This window comes from Globicephala melas, chromosome 12, assembly GCF_963455315.2.
Source record: "Globicephala melas chromosome 12, mGloMel1.2, whole genome shotgun sequence".
NCBI lineage: Eukaryota > Metazoa > Chordata > Mammalia > Artiodactyla > Delphinidae > Globicephala > Globicephala melas.
Genome location: NC_083325.1, coordinates 48,830,116 through 48,851,242, shown reverse-complemented (window position 1 = coordinate 48,851,242; position 21,127 = coordinate 48,830,116). Strand labels below are relative to the sequence as shown.

The window sequence follows — 21,127 nt, the reverse complement described above, 5'->3', positions numbered from 1 at the left end:
GAAGCTATGAGGACAGGGACCTGCAGTTTAATAAACTCTGAGATGATTTTTAATACACAAAACTTTCAACCATTGGGGCAGTCATATCCTGTCATCATTTAATCCATTTTCAACATCATTTCCTTCAATTTTTATCCAGCATCCGTGTTCACCTCCCTTCTGTACATCCTTTCCCTAGTCACACTGACTGACCCCAGACATTCCCCCAAGCATGGCTGTGTATTCTTTTACAACCGTGCCCTTTCTCCAACTTATCCTCTGTCTCAAACTTTGTAGTTCACATCCTATTCACTTGGAGATATACTATTTTCCTTTCAATGCTAAGCTCAAATAGTATCTCCTTGGGAAAGTCTGGTTTTTTACATTTCTTGACCGCCCCTCTCTACACTGTGTTGCCCTAGAACGCAGCACAAACCTCTGTTGTAGAACTTATCTCACTTAAGTATAATTATAATGAATCTACTCAAGGGTTATAGAGCACCAACTGTGCCTCAGGTTCTAGCACTAAAGAAATAGTCACAATCCCTGCTAGCAAAAAAGTCTCCCCTAGCTTTTCTCAACCAAAGTCCTCATCTGAACCACAGAACATAGAAAATTAGTTGAGTAACTATTTTCTCGGTTCTCCCAATGATGATACATAACTAGCACTATTACGTACAATGGATGTCTTAGGGCATTAGGGCTTAATCTTCCTGAGAAACCCTAGTTGATCAAACACTGATACAATTATAGTAGCAATACTATGATAGAGATAAGCCCAAGGTGAGGTGGAAAAGCAGAATCAGGTGACCTAATTACCTATGCGTTTCATCTGTACCATGTCTTATTCTTTTTCTATCCGCACCTGGCATCCTGCACAGGCTCATTTCATGGAGGTCATTTGATACATTTTGTTGTTGTTGAATTAAAAGCACTGAAATTCATTTTCATGGTTATGTGTCTTCAGAATCCAGCCAAGGCAATGAAAATCATCCATATTTGTAAATCCAGCATCTAATCAGTGCTAGAGACAGAGCTAGCGCTCAGTGAGGGCTTGGTGAATAAATGTACAAATTTCAAAGGATTGTTACTCAAGAATCATAAGTACTACAGTACTTAAAGAAAAACTAATATGAATGTAAAAACCTTTCCTATTACTTAAACTACACTTCTGGATATTCCACTTCAAATTTAATTGCTTCCTGCGTTATGTGTATTTTCAAGACAGAAAGAAAGAGTTGCATTAAAAGTGCGAGTAAAGTTGTATGAAGTGAAAAAAGGCTGCATTTCCCTGGTTGGGGGATTAAAGTAAGTGGTGGTACTTTCAGTGTAATTCTAATCTAATAAAGACAAAGAAATTTAGTTTGAATATATTTTCAAGAACAAATAGCCTCTAATTACAAATTGAGTTTAGAGGAAGATAGTGGGGAAAGTTATAAAGTACCATAAAAATCTGGTGTCCTAAAGAAATTCTGAGGAGGTCTGTTGTACTTTCCTCTCTTACTGCAAAGTCTGCAGACACTTCACTTCAGACAAAGTTATCTTTTTATAAGCATCAGTAAGCACACACTTCACACTCTTCCTGGGATTAATGGTTTTCCCATTTACGTCACTTAAAGGCATCTCTGTTCATTTAATCACCAAGAAAATTTCAGGCTGAGTGGCTTCAGTTTAGAGAGGTGTCATACTGCTTAGTTGCCTCTAGGGGGCTCTTATTAAAATTCATGTTGCAGAAGGAGCATTTCCCTAAATGGTTCCTTAATGCCTCAAATCCCCAACTGTCTAATTTATATCCAAGAAAGAGTTTACTTCCTTTAGGGCATAACCCATTATGTTACAAAGTTGTTAAAATGTAAATAAATACACAGAAATCTGTTTAAGTTAGCAAATTCTGGTAAGGTAAAATAATCCTGAATAAACCATGGCCTGAAAAAATGTGATGAGTATATATGGAAAATTCAGCATAAGAATATTACCCTGCAAAAATAATAATTAACCCAAGTAAACCTGCACACAGTGATTTTCAGCACTTTTGCAAGTGAACAAATTTTGCTATGAAAGCAGTACTCAAAATCAAATAGAGGTTAGGAGACCTAGTTTAAAATTGTTATTAAAACACACAGGCATTTTACTTTAATGGTCATGGGCTTAGTTCCAACTCTTTCGTTAGCAAAAGCTTATTGCTTGGATAGTAAGTACAACTCATCCCAAGACTGTATTTGCCTCTAAATTTAGACTGTTGGGGGCCTGGCTCAGGGTGGATCCTGGTGATTCATTTGCCCTCAGTGTAATTGGATGCAAAGATCCTGATGTCCATCTTCGGAAGAAGGCTGAGCCCACGCAGGGGCTGGGGGAGAACTGAGCCCGGGAGGGTTTCCCCAGGGTCTTGGCACTTTGAGATGCTGAGGCTCTGGCTGTAAGCCTCAGGGTCACTACTGAGCTACTAAATTATACACTGTTTTATATTTTAATATGTCTAAAATACAGATCTTAGTTGCAGTTGAGGTGCATTCTAGCCTAGGTTAATTGGCAGTGTTTAATGCCAATCATAACGTAATTGTACATCTTACAGTCAATGATGTCAACAAAACATGATGGCTGAGGTGCTCTAGCTCAGTGATTTTCAAACTCTAATTTGCATATGAAATCCCCCGGGGATCTTATTAAAATATAAATTCTGATTTAGTAGATCTGGGGAGGAGCATGAGGTTTTTCATCTAACAAGCTCCCAGGTGATATTGATGCTGCTGCTTCACAGGCCACGCCTTGAATAGTAAATCCCTAAATGGGCTAAGAATTGCTTCCTTTTAAACTACCTAAAACCTACTGCTTTAAGTCGCATGCCACTGTTTACAAATTGTTCTATATAAACACCATGTAATTTTATATAAATGTGTTGATTAATCCATGATAAATCAAATAATTATTAAATAATAGCAAAAGGTAATGTTAACGAAGGATTGACTTCAATCGTTGGTGATCATACCTTTCAGTCTGGAGACCTTATAGAAGAAAATGTTAACAAAAAGGTCAATTTACTCTTTCAAACAAGCATTGAAGTCTTACATATGGGACTCTCCTTTGTCTACAGATGGTGAGTGCAGGGAAGGAATACAGTGACTGAGTTTGAAAAATAATGTTATGTGAAATCTGATGATGATGATAAAATCCTTAAAAAGTAAAAACAAAAAACTATTTGCATTTGAACTATAAAAATTAAGTGACTATTCCCAGTTATTAAAAAGATATTAGTGTTTTTCTAAAAACGCTGAGTTTCTCAGTCGTCTTTACTAATTTTTGATAACATTGGAAGGTGTCTATTATAACTCAGGTGAACAAAAGAGGAAGGCACACTGGCTAGAGTCAATAAACAGAGGTTTTCTTCTGGATTCTTCTACATATGAGTGATGTGGCCTTGATGATGTTATAAATAACTTGTGGCCTCCAAGTCAATTCAATTTCCTCACAAAGCTGTTAGGACAGTTAAATGAAATAACTTTTAAAATGAGATAATATGTGCAAAATCTCATAGACTTGTCTGCAACCTGGACAGTCCTCATACTTCACAGGGTCCGGTGCAAAATAAAAATGAAGGGCTCCTTGTTCAAAAGTTATGAAGAATTTCAAGATGGCAAGAGGAAGATATTAAAACAAGAGCAGGGTCCTTCTGCGTGTGAGGGCCCTGTGTGACTACATAGGTTACATGTCTGTGAAATATATATGTATAGGTCACATTCCTACCTGCAATGTATTTGTAGTTAACACACACCATTTATTGAAATATTACAGTATAATAGGTACTATGCTGAGTGCTTCAATTACATAGTTTCACTTAATCCTTTAGAGTGAAGGAAAAATGAAGCAAAAAACATTAAATTACTTTTCTCAGGTCACACAACTACTAAGTCTACGGAGCCAGGATTTGAACCCAGGTCTGTCTGATTCTAAAGCAATCTGTCTTAACTAATTTAACGGAATACCAATCTATAACTGGTTACTGTCATCACATTTGACTCAAATTTAGAAACTTAAGTTCAGAAAAATATATATGTTTGATGGACAATTCATTTATCATGACCTGGATTAGATAACCTATATCAACCTAATTATCATATCCTGGCACTTCACATAGTAGATAGTCATATCATACATGTGGAACTAAACTGAACACTCAGAGTCACCAATTTCTCTGTGTGCAGAACATTTACTCAACAAAGATAAAAATCTCATTTTCCTATTATTTAAAATCACATGCTTCTGAATGATAACAGAATTATTTTCATTTTAAAGTAATTAATTTGTTTTAAATGTGTTTCAATAGTGATAATTCTCCTGAAACAAAGGCCAATTATGGTGTACAGGAATAATTTTCTTCCAAACACAGCACTTGATCCAAAGAACTAAGATGAGAGTATATCGTCTCATAATAGAAATCAACATGAAGACCAAAATATTCACTTTGTTTTGGATAGAGATCAGATTTTTAAAATACGGCTCAAACTCAGTAAAGTACAAGCTTGCATTTCTATGGTGCTTTTCTTCTTCTTTGTAATGTGTTTTCGAATCCTTCATATCATTTCATCTTTCCTATTCTTTTCAAATTCTGAGAGCAGAACTTTAATCACACGTAATATCATGCCCATTATAGAGCTGAGCGAAGAGAGACAGAGAGGATAACTCAGATTACTTTGTCACCTTCTCTTTGAAAGTATTATAGATTTCCTCTGGCAGAATTAATGACAGCTTCTGCTGCATTTTTAGAGCAATCTTCAATACCTCATTTAAAGAACCTGTATTTTAATTTTCTGCTTGTCAGGCTCTCCTTCCAGATTCCTAGGTGTGTTATTTATCTGTGTGTCCCCAGTGTGTAGTACAGAGTCTAGCACATAGTAGGTATTGATTAATGTTGACTCATTGAATGCACACATACCTAAGTGAATGGAACAATTTAAACAAGGTACTCTAGTGGGTGCTGAAATTAAGAGGAAATGTTAAGTCTTAGACATTATTCATTACTGCTTTCTGCTGGGCTAGAAAATGTCATATTCTATAATATGCATCAATTCCTTAAAATGTCATTGAAACCCCTACCAAACCACGTTATGCTAGCTTGATATCTGAAAGCACTGCAATACATTATGTCAACTGCTGATATAGTTCCAGGCTATGGGGCATCTGCCGAATATGATGGGAAATAGAAATCTGTGGGTCCCCTGGAAGGGAGGTTGCTATGTTCAAAAAGCTGAATTCCAGACAAGAACTCACCAGATACTCTGGAGACTAAAGACCTGAGTTCCACTTCCTTGGGGACCTGAGCAGATGGGACTTCCTGAACCCAATCTCGAAGAGGAGTGCCTATGGCAAAATGCCTGGTTTCTGCCCTAATTGCTTATTTCCCTTGTCCCCAAGGCTACAAGGCACAGAAGGAAATGTACCCTTAGCAATCTATGAAGCCAATACTTTGTAGAAATCTAGAAAGTACTTCCAAATGTGGTTTTTTTTTGTGTGTGTATCCCTGTTCATACGGTTGGCTACAGAGTACAGAAATTTATGACAAGCATTATTATCTTTTTTACATCCTTAGAGGAGGAAGGGATACAGACTTACAGAGCAGAGAAGCAGTTCACAGAGGTGACATTCCAGTACCAGTTCGAACAGTAAGAGAAAAATCCCCACTGGAAGCTCACGTGTAACTGGGCATCCACGAAATATTTCCTGCTCTTTCCCCTCCCACTTAGACACCCCCTTCTGCAACATCCTATTAATCTAGGCTGCATTTTTGTGTTCTCTTTCTCCTCAAGGTTCCTATAAAGTTCATTTCATTTAATTATACTTTACTAAAAATATTGAGAACAAGGAAATAGAAGCAAGATTATATTATGAGTAAAGGAAGCAACATAGAGTAGCTGTTAAAGGCAAGAGTCCTGTGGTCAGATTAGTTAAGATTCAGATCTTGGCTCTGCTACTTAGTGATTGTTTTCTCCTAGTCAGTTACCTAACTTCTCCTGTCTCCATGTCATTTGTCAAATAGGGATACTGCTAGTATGTAACTTGTGAGATGCTCAGAGAGTTACTTTTGAACATACAAAGCACTGGAAAAAAATGACAGTGCACCCCTCCAGGCAATTTAATAATAAAAGCAAAATCTAAGATAAAATGCCATTAAGTCCACCAAACACACGCAAAAAAATGGTGTTTGTCTCCCATGATTACCTTGCTGCTATGTCTGAAATACTGAATATCTAATTATTTCAGAAAGTTTCATTGATTTATTTTTTAGGAGTAAATTGTTATGTTTGCTGTGCTGCTCTGCTGGTTGTGCCCTAGGTACAATGGGGTAACTCACTGGGTGTTGTAGAAATCACATGAGAAATAGGAAATGCTTAGTATGTTATTATTACTATTCTGAAATATACCAACTCTTCTTACCCTTTTATAATAGCTGTGACTTTTAGCATCCCTTTGTAGAATGCCTTGTATAATCCTAGCCACAATTAGGTACCACCGAGTTTATATCACTAGAGTATGTTTAGATGAGCTCATTCAGGCAATGCGCTCTAACTAGGAAAAGTACTCAACTTAAGTTATTACTATTATCTCACAGGGGTTCTTGAAAAGACATCCTTAAAAAGGAAAGGGGGATTTCTGACTTAAAAGAAGCTGTGGTCTTCTGTCTTGAAAATGAAAAGGAGGCAAGGGTAATTGACCTCTGTCTGCATTTTAGTGCCAACAATTTATTACAGCAGAAGAGTTGAAACACATTTCAGTATTTCCAAGATCTGAAAGACATCAGGCAGGGCTTATAATAAATCAGGTTAATGGTACATAAGAATTTGTCAAATTCTTCGACATTCCCACAAACTCCATCTTGCTTTCTTGTTAAAGTTTTAAAAGCAAACTGCCACCTTCTGTGGTTTTTTCTTTCAGGTGGAGAAACTTATTCTCTTTCTAGACTAGAATCTTTGCCCAACACTGTAAGTCAGTTTGCCTCCTTTTCATCTAGGCTAAGCTAAGCTCTCTTACAAGTCACTAAACCAAGACCCTACCTCTAGGAAGGCAGCCCAGAGCCAATGTGTGAGTCCTTGTGTTACAGGAATTCTTTTGTATTTTTGTACAGTCTACTATTTGGGGAACATTAGTAAAATCTATCTTAAAATGGTTAGTTAACTTGAGGACATTTTGCCAAACATAATTAAGGTAGAATTTATTTTCCTTAGCTATGTAATAATATGGTGAGTAAAAACATGCGGATATGTATGGAAAATGGCTAGGAGGAAGTGAGATGGGAATGCAAACAGCAATTCTCTTTCCAAAAGAATGAATGAGACATGTGGGAAGGTTAACATAAATGCATTAGAAAATGCTACTTATCAATATATAGACTGTGACAATGTAATAAGACAGGAAAGGCAGAAACTATCTACAGGTATCAGGGACCCCAACAAGGAAGAGTCTGGAGGAAATGAAAACCTGGGAGAAACGTGTTTAATCATGACTTTGGAACCCCTATGAGGACGTTCTCCCAGATAAAGAAGTCCTCCCTCTTCCCAAGTTGCACGATTATCAGTGAAGATCTCCTTACCCTCCAAAGTTTCCTTGAGGTCAAATTTTTCCAACAGGTCACAAAGCCTTTTATTTAAAAATTGGAAAAATAACTTAAAATGCAAATTCTGCCATGGATTTTTATTCTTATATGTAAAGAACTCACTTTGAGTAGTGAGGGAAATAAGACAGAACAGAAGGACACCTGGGAACCCACATTTGATGAGCTGGTTCTACTATAGAAGGGGATAGATTGAGAAGCCTTCACAATCTTCTAAAGTTCTCTGTTGTCCACAAGAAGTAAGACAGGAATTAAGAGGTATTTGCGCAAAGGAAATATTGCACCTTTTTCCTGGTGCTGATACTGGTACATTGTGTGAATTACAGCGATGCCACTGCAAATGGCAGAGAGGACCATGCTGATTACATGCAGGTATCAACTATTTCTTCACAGTGGGTGAAAATGTTTACATAAGAGGATATTTTCTGAACCTCATCCACTTCATAGCTTCTTCCAGATTTTTAGTGCTAAAAGTTTCTCAATGTAATTAAAGCCTGCGCTGATCTAATTAGGTTGATGAAATTTTCAGTAGGGATTTAATTCCCCCTAGCATTTCACTTATTTATTTTTCTAGAATCCTTCCTTAGGCTTATCCCAAGCAACTTTTAGTGGTAGCATTCTAAATTTCCTCACACAGGCAGTGTCTCTACTCGCACAACTGACTGTAAAACTCCAGCAAGTACACATAGCTACAAAAAAACTTCCAATAAAGCATTCTAGGTTGTTTTATCCAGTACAATCCTTTCCTCCCCTTTCAGTTTCATTTCCCTACCAACAAACTATGTTGAATAATGTTCACTCTGCAGGAGGGAAATAGGTGTTTCAAAGCATTCTGGAGGCACAAAGAGGCTAAGAAATGCATAATAGCCCAAGGAGATTCTGAGGCAAGATTAATGAGGGAGCAACATGACCCTTCCTTGTAAGTCATTAACTGCAGAAGCCCTCATGGTCAAAATATTGGGATAGAAACACATATTAGTGAGTTTGCCACCTATCTTTGAATGTTAAAAAACAAACAAAAACCTTTCATGAGAACCTTAGGAATCGACTGTAATACTTTTAGAGTGAAAAAAAAAAAAATGCTTTCCAAGTTGTTTAAGGTGAATGGTCAGGGCAGTAGGTGTCCTCAAATAGACTCCAAACATCTCCCTTAGACGCCATGATTTAACTTTCTACGGCATCTTCTAATTCCCTCTCCTGTTGTAGCAATCACTCAAAAAGCTGCTTGCTGGAAAAATTAAATTTGATTTTAAGTGATCTTCTTAAGCAACATATATTTCAGGTTTTATTCAGTGGTATACAAAATGCAAAGAATATAAACAAATGCTTCTCTCCAAGCATGATTAGTACTGCCTTTGTAAAAATCAAATGTAAAAAGCATATTTTCAGGGCTTCCCTGGTGGCGCAGTAGTTGGGAGTCTGCCTGCCGATGCAGGGGACGCGGGTTCGTGCCCTGGTCCGGGAGGATCCCACATGCTGGCCGCAACGGTGAGAGGCCCGCGTACCGCAAAAAAAAAAAAAAAAAAAAAAAAGCATATTTTCAAAGATCCATTATCCTCTAGGAATTTCATACATGTGGGTTGTATATAATGGTAATTTATTATTTACAATTTCTCCTGTAACTTTTCTCAAATTTATACCCTTGAAAGTCATTTTCAGTAACCTCAAACATTTCTCCAAAGTCTTTTTTATTTATTTATGATGAAAATATAAATACTTTTTAAAAAACTACTTTGATGCCCTTATTATAATTTCTTGGCCATTCAAAGCTCCCTCTCGGTTTGAACGAAGTAATATATGAAGTTCAGGTTAAGTTTTGCCAAATTCTGTTGAAATAATTTTACTTGATTTTGAAATTTGTTAATCACACAAAAAAATTTCTTAATGAGGGTTGGCTGCTCTCCACGCAAGCCAAGTCTTATTTCAAATAAGCATTATCAAATGCCATGTAGGGACAGCCTTAACTGCTAATTGCTTCTAATAAACACTAGATTATGGGTTGTTTCATTATGTGGAGTAATTTTTTTTTTTACTTTAATCTTTAAAAAATGAAGATGTGAATTAGTGAGAGTGGTAGGCCATCTCTAGTTTTGTATCTTGAGTGCCACTGTTTATAATGTCATTCAAGTATTATATTTTATCTGACAGTATTCTGTGTTTTTATCCTGTTACCCCTTCATTGCTCTTCACTGGGACAGATAACCTCTAGGTCTGTTTTCCCATTTCCAAAATAAGGAGGTTGGACTTGAAGAATGACTTCCAGTATTCTTCCTATTTTAACACTCCAAAATTTCTTCTATGACTTCAGACATAGTGTTAGGAGTATCTCCCCCAGGACTGGTCATCCTAAGGGGGATCACATACTAGACTGAATATAAAAAATGTTATGAGCCATAGATGAAATCATAATTAAGATTTTATATAACATGCCTGAGGGCAGAAAGCCTGAGATAAGAGTTAAGGAAGGTTCACATGGGCTTAAGAGGGATGTGGTGAGAATGAACATGGGTATGTTTCTTTTCAGCAACTCTACAGAGCTCACCTATCTGAAATAAGGTGATTTGATTCAAAATCTATGCTACTTTGTCACAATTTCATTTCAGTAGTAGGAAGAGCAGGGCATTCTAAATAGACAGTAACTCAGACTTGGATGGAAACTATGAACCTTCCAAAACCTCTCCAAGTAAAGTGTGTTTTGATTTATAGGCTGATTGTGCCCGTATCCTCCCACTCTAGTGTGTCAGGAGGAAATAAAGTGTAAGAGATTGTACATCAGTAAAACACTGGCAAGACTTGCTCCAGACACATACCCCAGGCTGTGGAAGACAGAGATATAGGAAGTGCCCTACTGGTAAGATGAGTGATATCTATCCAAAACCTACAGAGACAATAACTTGAGTGAATCCTCATTGTTTGGACTCAGTAGTTGCCAAACAAATGGAAAATCACCTGACTTGGTTTTTATGGTTGAAAGACCAATTAAAAAGATAAGTATAAAATACATAAGCAACAAGGATATAGCACAGGGAATTATAGCCATTATTTGTAATAACCAAAAATGGAGTATAATCTGCAAAAATACTGAATCACTATGCTGTACTTAAAACTAATATAAAATTGTAAGTTAACTACAGTCTAATTTTAAAAAAAGAGATGAGTTCTAAAGCGTCTCAACTTCTCATTAACACTTAAATATTAAAGATATTAATCTGAAGTACAGTTCAATCTGAAACTGTAAATTTGGATTAAGGCAATCCACTGAAGATTCACACACACGGAAAGCTGCCTCACCCAACCTGAACTCAGGAGACAGTGAGGCGCAGCTGAACTTGGGTGATCACTGCAGAAACTCTCATGTTTTTACAGGATACCCAAAAGGGCTCTTTAGCTAGATTCCAGTTTCTGCTCGAGATCCTTGGATTCCCTTTCCTTTTTCCAGTCCACAGCAAGATTAACTTTCTGTAGATAAAGCAGGGCCTAGGGGCTGACCATAGGTTGATCTGTTCACAGTGAAAATGAGGAAATGGTGTGGATGACTGGGGGTGTGATTCTGCCCCCACCCCAATTCCTATCACCAGAAAGGGTTTCAGGCATCATATTGTGAAATCTAACTATGTTTTCACCATGCTTCTCCCCAACCTGAAACATGTCCTCCATCCCCGGCTCATAATTATCCTTCAATATGCTCTCACATCCTGACTCTTCTGTGTATCTTCCTTGTCCACTAGATCTCCACTCATTCACTCTCTTTTGTACTCAAATGCGCATAACTGTACCACACAGAAATGTCTAGTTTACATTTCTAAAAGTTGTTTCTGTTTGTAGCAGAATTGAGGGTTTACACAATCTTCTAACAAACATTCTGTTAGGACACTGTGTATTATGGTGGCTAAGAGCACACAAGTCTCTGAATTCAGACTGCCATGATCATGCTCTAGGCTTGCAGACTTCTTAGCCATGGGACGTTGCTCGAGAAACTTACCTCTCCAAACCTCAGTTTCCTTGTCTGAAAAGTGCAGATAATTACTTCATATATTGTGGAGATTCCTGCAAAGCTCTTAGTATTGCATTAGGCACAAAATAAGAGCTCAGAAAATGCCTACTGTTATAACAATGATCATAATTATTAGGATTTTATAATGCTCACAGAGCTTAGCACAGTCCTGGGTCATGTTATGTATCTGTAAAAAGTAAAAGTTATTCTCTGGGAGGCAATCAACCCCTTCCACCACAAAGCACAGTTAGATTCAGCCTTTCAGAACTGCATCTCCTTGTATTTGTTAAAACTATAGCGTTTTCGAATCCTTTTTAGGACTCTTCCATATACATTCACATACTGGGCAATGCAACATCCAGTATATTTACATAAATGAAAAACAGGTAAGGATAATTCAAGCATGGATTGTTTTTCACTGATGCTTACTTGAATCTTGAGTTTATATGATTACAATATTTTCTTTAAAATAAACCAAATCCAAAAAAGAAGGGATATATGTATATGTATAACTGATTCATTTTGCTGTACGGCAGAAACTGACACAACACTGTAAAGCAGCTATGTTCCAATAAATAAATAAACCAAAGTACATCACTGCTTACCAACACCACCTATGGCTAATCGTTAATAAATCCAAAGTTATTAAATTTTATATTTTAGAGGTCTGTACCATTAAACTACAGTCATATAATGCAAGAGGAACTTCCGGTTCTAGCAGCCAAGAGAAACTGGGTTGTGCCTGAATGAAAACAGGCAGCTGTTATGGAAAACTGTTCATACAAGTTGAAATCCAAAGATCTTCCTGATCTTTTTCTTCCCACACCCCAACAAGTCCCGATCCCATCAAAAGTTACGACCAACAATGACAGCTGGGAATGAGGGATGAAATTCTTGGTATCTTTTAGCCTGATAGCTTCACTCAGGTAAGTATCAAGTGAGCTCATTGGATCACAAATGAAACATCTTTACTTCCTTCAGAACATATTTAAAACCTAGGAACAAAATTATTTCATCACATAGATTCATCTTGTTTTTGTTGCATTTGGTCTCTCATAGCCTATTTTTTTTCTTCTTCTTTCCTGTAATGGTCAAATAAGTCACTGCTGCATATAGAACACCTAAGGCATTTAAGTAGAAATGAGCAAGGTGTTTGGCTTAACTCTAGACCCAATATTTCTTTGTGTTTGACTTTCTTTTATAGCTAATATACAACTGCCCCCTGCAAATCATAATTGTGAATTACTTACAGACTGTAAAGAAGAGGAACTTAACTCCTTGATAATGTTCTATGAGTTGCCCCCATCCCCCCAATCCTATATAAACAACAGTGGAATACTGAATTTAAGGTTGTGCCCCCTGACACCACAAACTCTGGGTCTTCAGCAAAGGCGCTTTCAGTCTGGATCTGAAATGATGAGGTCATGAATTAGGAATGATTCCGGTGACGGTGATATTTACCTCTTTGAGACAGCCCATAAAGTTGTTACTGACTGGTGACCCGGGAAGGTCTGCTGTGCTGGGACTGCCTCCAACATAGAAAAAGTCATCAGACCCCAGCATGGTATAATCTTCTTGCGTGTAGCCCGTTGTGGTAAGAATCCCATCCACTGATATTGTCACCTAGATAACAAAGCACAGGGAAAGGACACGCTATACTCAGACCTAGATACTGTAATCCTGGGATATGCCTGTTTTGTGTTTTGTTTTGTTTTAGTTTTTCATTTTGCATTTTGGTTTTTGTTTTTTTTTTCTGTTTGTTTGGTTTTTATTTTTAGACCTATGGCGGAACCCATTTTCATGTCTGTTAGAGGTTTATTCTCCGATTCTATGCAACTAGCCCTAAGAGATCTAAACTAGTTAGAGAGTTAACTGATTATTGAACAAGTGTCAGCATCATCCCTACGGCAACTCAAAAGTTATTTAGCAGACACAAAAATGGTGTTAGTAAAATGCTTCCTAGGTTAGTTTTGCTGGTAGTACATATTAGCAAAGTTTAGTCGTCTGTTATTAACTAATCACAACGTGCACCTTGTTAACAGAAAAGGCGCAAGCTCTTTCCAGCAACGTCACTGTTTGCACTATTGAGCAGCAGCTGTCCAGCATGCAAGTGCCTACGTCCATGCCAAAGGCGAGGGGAAACAAAACAACCAGTGGAAGCAGCACACGCCGATGTGCACATGCAGGAGGGACAGTACCGTTCAGAAAGGAAAGGAAAGAAAACGGGGAGAACCAAAGGAAAACACAACTGCTCTGTGATGACGGAAAGATGAGTGGGTGTGGCATCTCCAGCATTCCCAAATCAAGGGTGCATGCCATGCGTCATGAATGGTTCGAGACTGGCTGAGCTTGCGGTCACTCGGGCCAGCCACCATTTTGTCTTATCCCGTGTTAACCACAGCTGGATGCAAAACGTTCGAAACGTTAACGATGCCCCTACAGGTGAGTTGGAAAACAGAAGTTGACAGGAACAGGTAAAAAATAAGAAGGTCAACAACAGATGAAAAGAAGGAGGTCAAAGTAAGCAGAAGAGTACCAACCGCAGTTCCTCTTTTGTTAATGATGTCTACAGTTAAAAGAAAGAAAGAAAACACACGGCAAACCCAAAATAAGAAACAATTAGAATGATATCTACCGAACAATGTAGTTTGTTTACCATAGCGTGTCCAATGCCTGAGTGCTTTGTGGAGAAGGGGGGAGAAAGGAAATTAAAAACTGTGAACAGAATAACGATCGTTACTTAAAAAATATGATGGTCTCTACCATGTTAGTACATTTTTTGATTCAGGTAACGGTTAGTAGAATGAAACATTCCATGAATGACATGTTAGTTATTAAGCATGTTAGTAACATAGAAAAAGGGCAAAAAAATTTTACAAGAAAAAAGCAGACTAACAAATAGGCCTCCCACAGAGGTAATATTTTTCCTGCCAGTATTGTTCGCAACTTGCTATGAGACAGAAACAGACATATGGCAATGTTCCTTTGTCTCCCTGAGTACATCTGACAGACATTGAAAAAGTCTAAAAGGGATTCAAAGGCCTAAAGCTCATCAGCTGACCACTGACGCCTTTCGCCCATAAGTGATCCCTCCCCAACCCTGGCCCACCCCAGTCCCAGCAAATTCATAGGAATCGGTTGGCATTGCCCTACTACTCAATTTTACAGCATACAGGGACTTCTGCTCAACTCCAAAACTTCCTTCGGTCATATTGATGGACTTTAGGGTCACAGTTTACTGCAATGAAACAAAGCAAAGATCCTGACACAAAGAATGAGTAGAATGGATTTGTTTTTAATCTGTCCTGCCACACATGCACCCCGGCTGTATAACTGCAGTTTCCTTTGAGCTACCAATTCATAGTTTGGTTTGTAACCTGAGCAAAGGCAAATCTAGAAAGTAGGCTCCTCAAGCCCCACCCTTCCTTCTGTGCTTCTCTCAAATGAGCCTTCGGCCTCTTGGTGCGAATCTGAGAGAAAAATAAAAAGGGAAAACCAAAGAGACACACTTATAGGAAATCCGTGGTCTACAGCTACCCCGATGGTGGGCGACTATCCCCCAAGGCAGGTGTGAAGCATGCAGGGCCCCTCCCATGACACTAAGGCCTCTGAAAGGTCTTGGAGGGTCTCAAGAAATCCTTCATTTTTACTTTTCTGCCCCAGCTAGACTAAATCTGCACTCCTAAAATTCCTGTTTGTTTCTCTAGCTTGGATAGTTAAGCCTTTCAGAAGTGGGAAAGAAAAGGTTAGACAGTTAACAGCTCAGAAAGAGAGGGCTGTTTTAGTAGAGGAAAACCAGAGACAATCCGGTCATTCTGCAACTGTTCAGAGAAACAACAAGTATGTTAAGGATATTAGTTTGAGATCAGCAGGTACTGCAGAAAAATTAGTCACTGTCAACACTTAACAGAATGGTACGTTGTAATATGATAAAATTTCAAATAATAATCAAAACTTATCATGTTCAGCATAAAAGGACAATCTATTCACTTTCATCTGTATATATATATATATATACTGTAATAATATGTCTCAGTTAAAAGCATACAGTATATGGGGACCCATAGATTTACTGAAAAATTGATATTTTCCTAAAATGTAGACACTTGGAAGAATTTTTTTTAAATACAATCAAATAGAAATGGGCATCTAGAAGACGAACTGGCCTCTCCAGAGACATTTGGGATTTAACATAAGTGTCTGTGCTAAAAGTAAAAATGCCTTCATAAACAGACTCTTCAGGAGATGTGGAAATCCCCAAAGTCATTTTTCCCCCTCAGGGACTCTTCTTGTCCTCATTTCAGAGTTTGGGGTGGGGAGGGAGTAGGGACTGATACATTCCCAAATCACAAACACACTGTTGTTGGATTTTTTTTTTTAACGACAAAAAAGGAACTGTGATTTAATGACCCCAATGTGCATGCTTCCAAATGATCACCATGAAAACTATAATTTAAAATCAAATAAACAAAAAACTAAAAACACAACAGAATCACACACATCACAGGAAGGGCAGGTCGCAGGGATAACCTTGCAGCCCTCTGGGAAACTGTCATATGTCGCTGTGTCAAAATAGCCTTTAGGCCCCTGGAACTTTCTAGATATGCCCCTGCTCAAGTATGGCAGGAAGATTCATCTCAGAAGAAGAAAGAGCTAATTTGTAAGCCACTCTGAGGAGCCCTGTATCATGTTGTTAGGGTTTTCAAGTACCACACACACAGCTGTAGCGAGAAACAAAGCCAGTTACTCTCTTATCCACTGCGCTGTTACCTGACGCAGATTCCTGGTGACTTTCACATCATGCCAGGCATTATCATTAAACTTTCCATTCACGGGCTCCACTAGTGCTTCAAAGGCCCCTGATCCCAAATTAATGACCAGAGAGACAGCTCCATTTTTCAGGGCGAGATTGACATAATCAGCTGATTTCCCAGTGTGAAGCATCAGTCCATTCCTCTGAAGGGTTTTAAAGGACAGAGTTATTTCATCGCTGCTGCTTTGAATGGGGTTTTGAGACAAGTCGTAGCAGAAGTATTCAGATCCCTTGAAAGTGGCAATGTATTCTTCTTTTCCTAGAGGAAAACAGATACACACATGCGTAAGTAAAGAAACATACTATGTAAATTAGCAAATCTTCACAGAAACAATAACTAATCAGCCCCCAAATGAACTCTTTGTCTAGTTAACATTCACGACAAGAGCCCTGTCAAAGAGAGGTCAATAGTACTGTAGGTGGCAGTATATTTTTAATAAACCTCAGCTCTTGGGCCATCAACTGCAATAGCTAAAGCTGACATTCGTGAAAATCCAATGCATTTTTAAGTATCACTGCAAGAGCTCTGATCAGAGAAAGTAGCTCTGTGATATCTTGAGGGCACGAGTCAGGTACCATAAATACATATTGGATGGTTCTACTCTGCTGGCAACAATGGATTCCAATGTGTTTACAACATTCTCTCCATCCAACTGAGGCGTTATTTTAATTTTCAGTGAGGCATTTATATTCAAAGATCTTCTCAGTGAAGAGCCAAATATTTCCACCACTGAGAAACCATAACAGATTATCTGATGAGGGGAAAGCAAAGGAAAAATAATAGAATTTGGTCTGGAAGTAAATAGATTTCCTATAGAGCAAGTGCATTTTTTCTCCCTGGGTGGAGGCGGCAGTGATAGAAGGCTTAATGGCATTAGCTGGATCGTTGGTTCATTCCCTGATCTCACCAGACAGATGGTAGGGCTGGCTTTTATGAGACTGGAAATCCAGGACATCCTCAGGGGAACAGCATGTAAATGAAGTCTCAACATCGTCTATATATCTCAGTCTTTACTACGTTTAGGAGCAACAACGTAGATCCCACAAAATGTTAGATCAATCAAAAATGTGGCTATTTGGAAAGAGCAGTCTTTTCCCACTGATTAAACGAGTTTAACCAAAAAAAGAGTAGAAGCCAAAAGCTCCCTCAACTTTCTAGGCAATGATGGCATTGTACCAAGAAAAATGAGACAGTATGGTTTGGACTCAGCTTCCGATAAACTATAAACATAGAATTTTAAGTGATACTAGAGAAACTTAACCTGCTGCCCTGGTAATACAGCATCTCTACTATGCCCACTGGAGGGTTCATATACTAACAGGGGTCTCACTCTTATCCTGGCAATAGGATTTTACCTCAGGAATATTGTCATTCAATAATCTAATAACTCATGTCTTTGCATCAGAGCTCAAATCAAGGTCTCAGCTCATCAAGGCCCAATGACCTGACTCTCTGGATACAGAAAGTACCATAAGCAGCTACAGGTAAACAAGGCATGGCACTGAGTAAAATCGTGAGCACCTAAGAACTTTCACAAGAGAGTGAATCCTTGAGGGAGAGTCACTGTCTACTAGCAAACTATTAGTGAAGACTAGTGGTCAGGCTCAACCCACCACATTCTGAGGCAGAGTCACCAAGCACAGCCCAATCCATACTAGAGGGTCCCTTCCATTCAAACACTCAAAATATTGGCTGAAATCCCCCCAAGTGTTAAGCCCAGTGCTAGTCTTTAGGGATAATAGAGTGACCAAGACTGACCTAATCCTTGTCTCTGAATGTCTACAGTTTAGGTGTTTGTTTCCCTGGTCAGTTCAATATGGCAAGTGCCTTGATATTGGGAGCCAGCACAAGTAAATATTTCTGATATACTAGGAAAAAAAAAAGAAGCAGGCTAAACTATGAATTTAGATCCTAGCTGGCCAATTGTTAACTGCACTGGGGGCAATCATGCATCTTTTAAAATCTCAGTTTCTAAAAATGGTTAGTGATACCAGTCTTTCAGGATATAATGAGATAATGCTGTACAGGCATCTGGCAAAGTTGGTGGGCACTAGAAATGGTAGATGTCTTCCTCCTTGCCTGCCTAATGTAATAAATGTGATAAATGATCTAAAACAAATAGCATATGTCATACTTCACTGTGAAATCTAGAACACTCTCTTTAAGATCAGAAACAGAACACAGATGCCCACTATCAACATACTGTGCTTAAAGTCCTAGATAATGTAGGACGACAAGAGAAACACATAAGCATTATCAAGAGTATAAGTGAAAAAAACCACATCATATTAGCAAATATAATTGTATACACTGAAAGACCAAAATTATCTTAAAAAAAAACTGTTGGGTTGAAGATATTTCAGAAAGATCGTAGGGTTATACGTACTAGGGAAAATCAATATTTTAAACATACAAACAGATCTATAGATTCAATGAAATTCCAGTAAAAATCTCAATGATTTTTTTTAAATGAATACGAAAAGCTGATTCTACAAGTTCTATGAGAAAAACAAAGAGCCCAAAATAGCCAAGATACACCAGAGAAAGAAGATTAAGGAACTTTCCTGTAAAGATGAACAATTATTAGAAAATTATGATAATAAAGATAATGCATTAGGATAGACAAAAGGGGGAGAATAAAGATAATAATCAAACTAAAAATATTCTTAAGCATATATGAAAATGATTTATATCAAGTCAGGCATTGCAAATAAGTGAGCAAAGTACAGATTAGTCAATAAATGGTGCTGGGACAACTGGTTATCTACATGAATAAAGTGAAATTGGACCTTTACATCATTTTGTTTACAAAAAATGAATTCTCCATGGACTAAGGATATAAATTAGTAAGGTAAGTCTGTAAAACTTTTGTAAGACAAGAAATTACAATACTGAAGTATGGAAGGATTTATTAAATAGCCACAAAAATCACTAATAAAATATTGATAAATTCAACTGCATTAAAATTAAGAACACCTGGTTCATCAATAATACCATAAAGACAGTAAGAATCTAAATTAGGTTGGTAGAAAATATTTTCATACCATATTAATCTACAAAGGACTACAATACAGGATTCGCAAAGCATTCTGATAACTCGGTTTGAAAAACAAGATGAACAATGGGAAAATGGGCAAAATAAATGTATAGTAATTTCACAGAAAAACAGGTATATGCTGTATGAATAAATAAAAAGATGCTCAATTCTATGAGTCTTCAGGGAAAGGCAAAAATCAAATTATATTCAGAAACTATTTCATAGCCATGAAATTGACAAAAAATGATATGAAAAGATAGAAAAACTCCAGGCTTTGTAAAAGCTATGGAAAAATAGTAATTCTTATCCAATGCTAATGAGAGTGCCGATGAGCTGAAGATCGACCGACGGCAATAAGCACTATTTGGCCTTATGCTAGCCCATGGGAACGTCACATATTATAAAGGTGTCAGTCTTTAGAAAACTGTTACCGTAGTCAATAAAAATACAATTTCCAATTCCCTTCAATTCATTTCTCTCTTCTCACTGTTCTGATCACTTGATGATAGGGAGTCAAGTGAATTCTGGTTCATATCTGTATACATACATCAGATATACTGAGATTCACTTATCTGAAGAGGATATTTGCAAACTTTTCATCCCCAAGAAACAGGAACTCAGAACAGGTCTCTGAGCCAAAGGGAGTTTTAGAGACCCTCTTCTAGCCCATTCTTTACATTGTTAAGAAAATGATGCCCATGGAGTTGAAATGACTGTCAAATTCAGAAAGTGCACCAACCACAGAAGCAGGATTAGAATTCAGCCTCTGACTACCCTTAAATACTAAATAACAGAGTTTGGGGGCTTGAAGAGGTTTGGTCTAGTTAAAAGGCTGTAGCATTTTATCTAAGTGATTTCACATCATTCCAAATATGATTTATTCAAAATAAATCTTGACAAAGGATTTATTTGCCAGATAATGTGGCAGAGCCAAAGGAAAAAAAATAGTAAATAGAGTTTGCAGTTCACTAGATGGAAAGCTGTGAAGTTATATGAGAATTGATGGCATTTCACACCATCATATTCCTATTACTTAAAAATGGAAATGTATCACTCCTTTTATATTGTTTAACATCAAATTTAGATGATTTAAATTTGCATTAAATGCAACCACATAGTTTTGGAAAAAATCACGCTGTATAATATATCATTACCTCAAAAGGCCATAAATGAGACATGAATCTAAGCAGGGAAAATCTTTTTGCTATGTTCTTTTTCAAGAAAGAATATGTGTACTATGTGAGAATACATAAGTCATTCTACTTTCTTCAAGAGGACTACAATTCCTCCAATTATTTGTTACCATACAGTCTTTGTCATTGTTTTCTGCTGTGTCATATGCAAATACCAAGCAGCATAGTGAAGAGTTATTTATGCTTTCCTGTTGAACACCTAAAGAATGGGTCTATGTCCATTTTAAAATGTAAGTCTCAAATATCTTGTGCATTTCTAGAATGTTCTAAAACAATAAACATCAAAAAGAAATTAGATTCACAGCAACATGTATATCAACAAATTCTTATATCCAGGATACATAAAGAACTTATACAAATCAATCAGGAAAAAAAACAAAACAAAAAAAACTAGCCAAACCAACAGGAACAGACACTTTTATCCATGATAAAAAGATATCCATATGGAAAGATGTTCTTATTAGTATTCAGAGAAATGCAAACTAAACCACAATAAAATATCAATAC

The 21,127-nt window shown here is 37.4% G+C and overlaps 1 protein-coding gene across 22 annotated transcripts in view; it reads right to left on the bottom strand.

The window, feature by feature from the left end:
- NRXN1 (neurexin 1) overlaps window positions 1–21,127 on the bottom strand; it is a 1,122,745-nt gene that overhangs the window by 674,941 nt on the left and 426,677 nt on the right. For 12 of the 22 annotated variants that reach the window (XM_060309978.1, XM_060309980.1, XM_060309991.1 and 9 more), the window contains 3 exons: window positions 16,347–16,648; window positions 14,212–14,256; window positions 13,038–13,199 (listed from right to left, as the gene is read on the bottom strand). In XM_060309978.1, the coding sequence (XP_060165961.1) occupies window positions 13,038–13,199; window positions 14,212–14,256; window positions 16,347–16,648 (509 nt within the window). The remainder of the gene's footprint in view (window positions 1–13,037; window positions 13,200–14,211; window positions 14,257–16,346; window positions 16,649–21,127) is intronic. The other 10 variants (XM_060309985.1, XM_030857715.2, XM_060309998.1 and 7 more) reach the window with 2 other exon arrangements.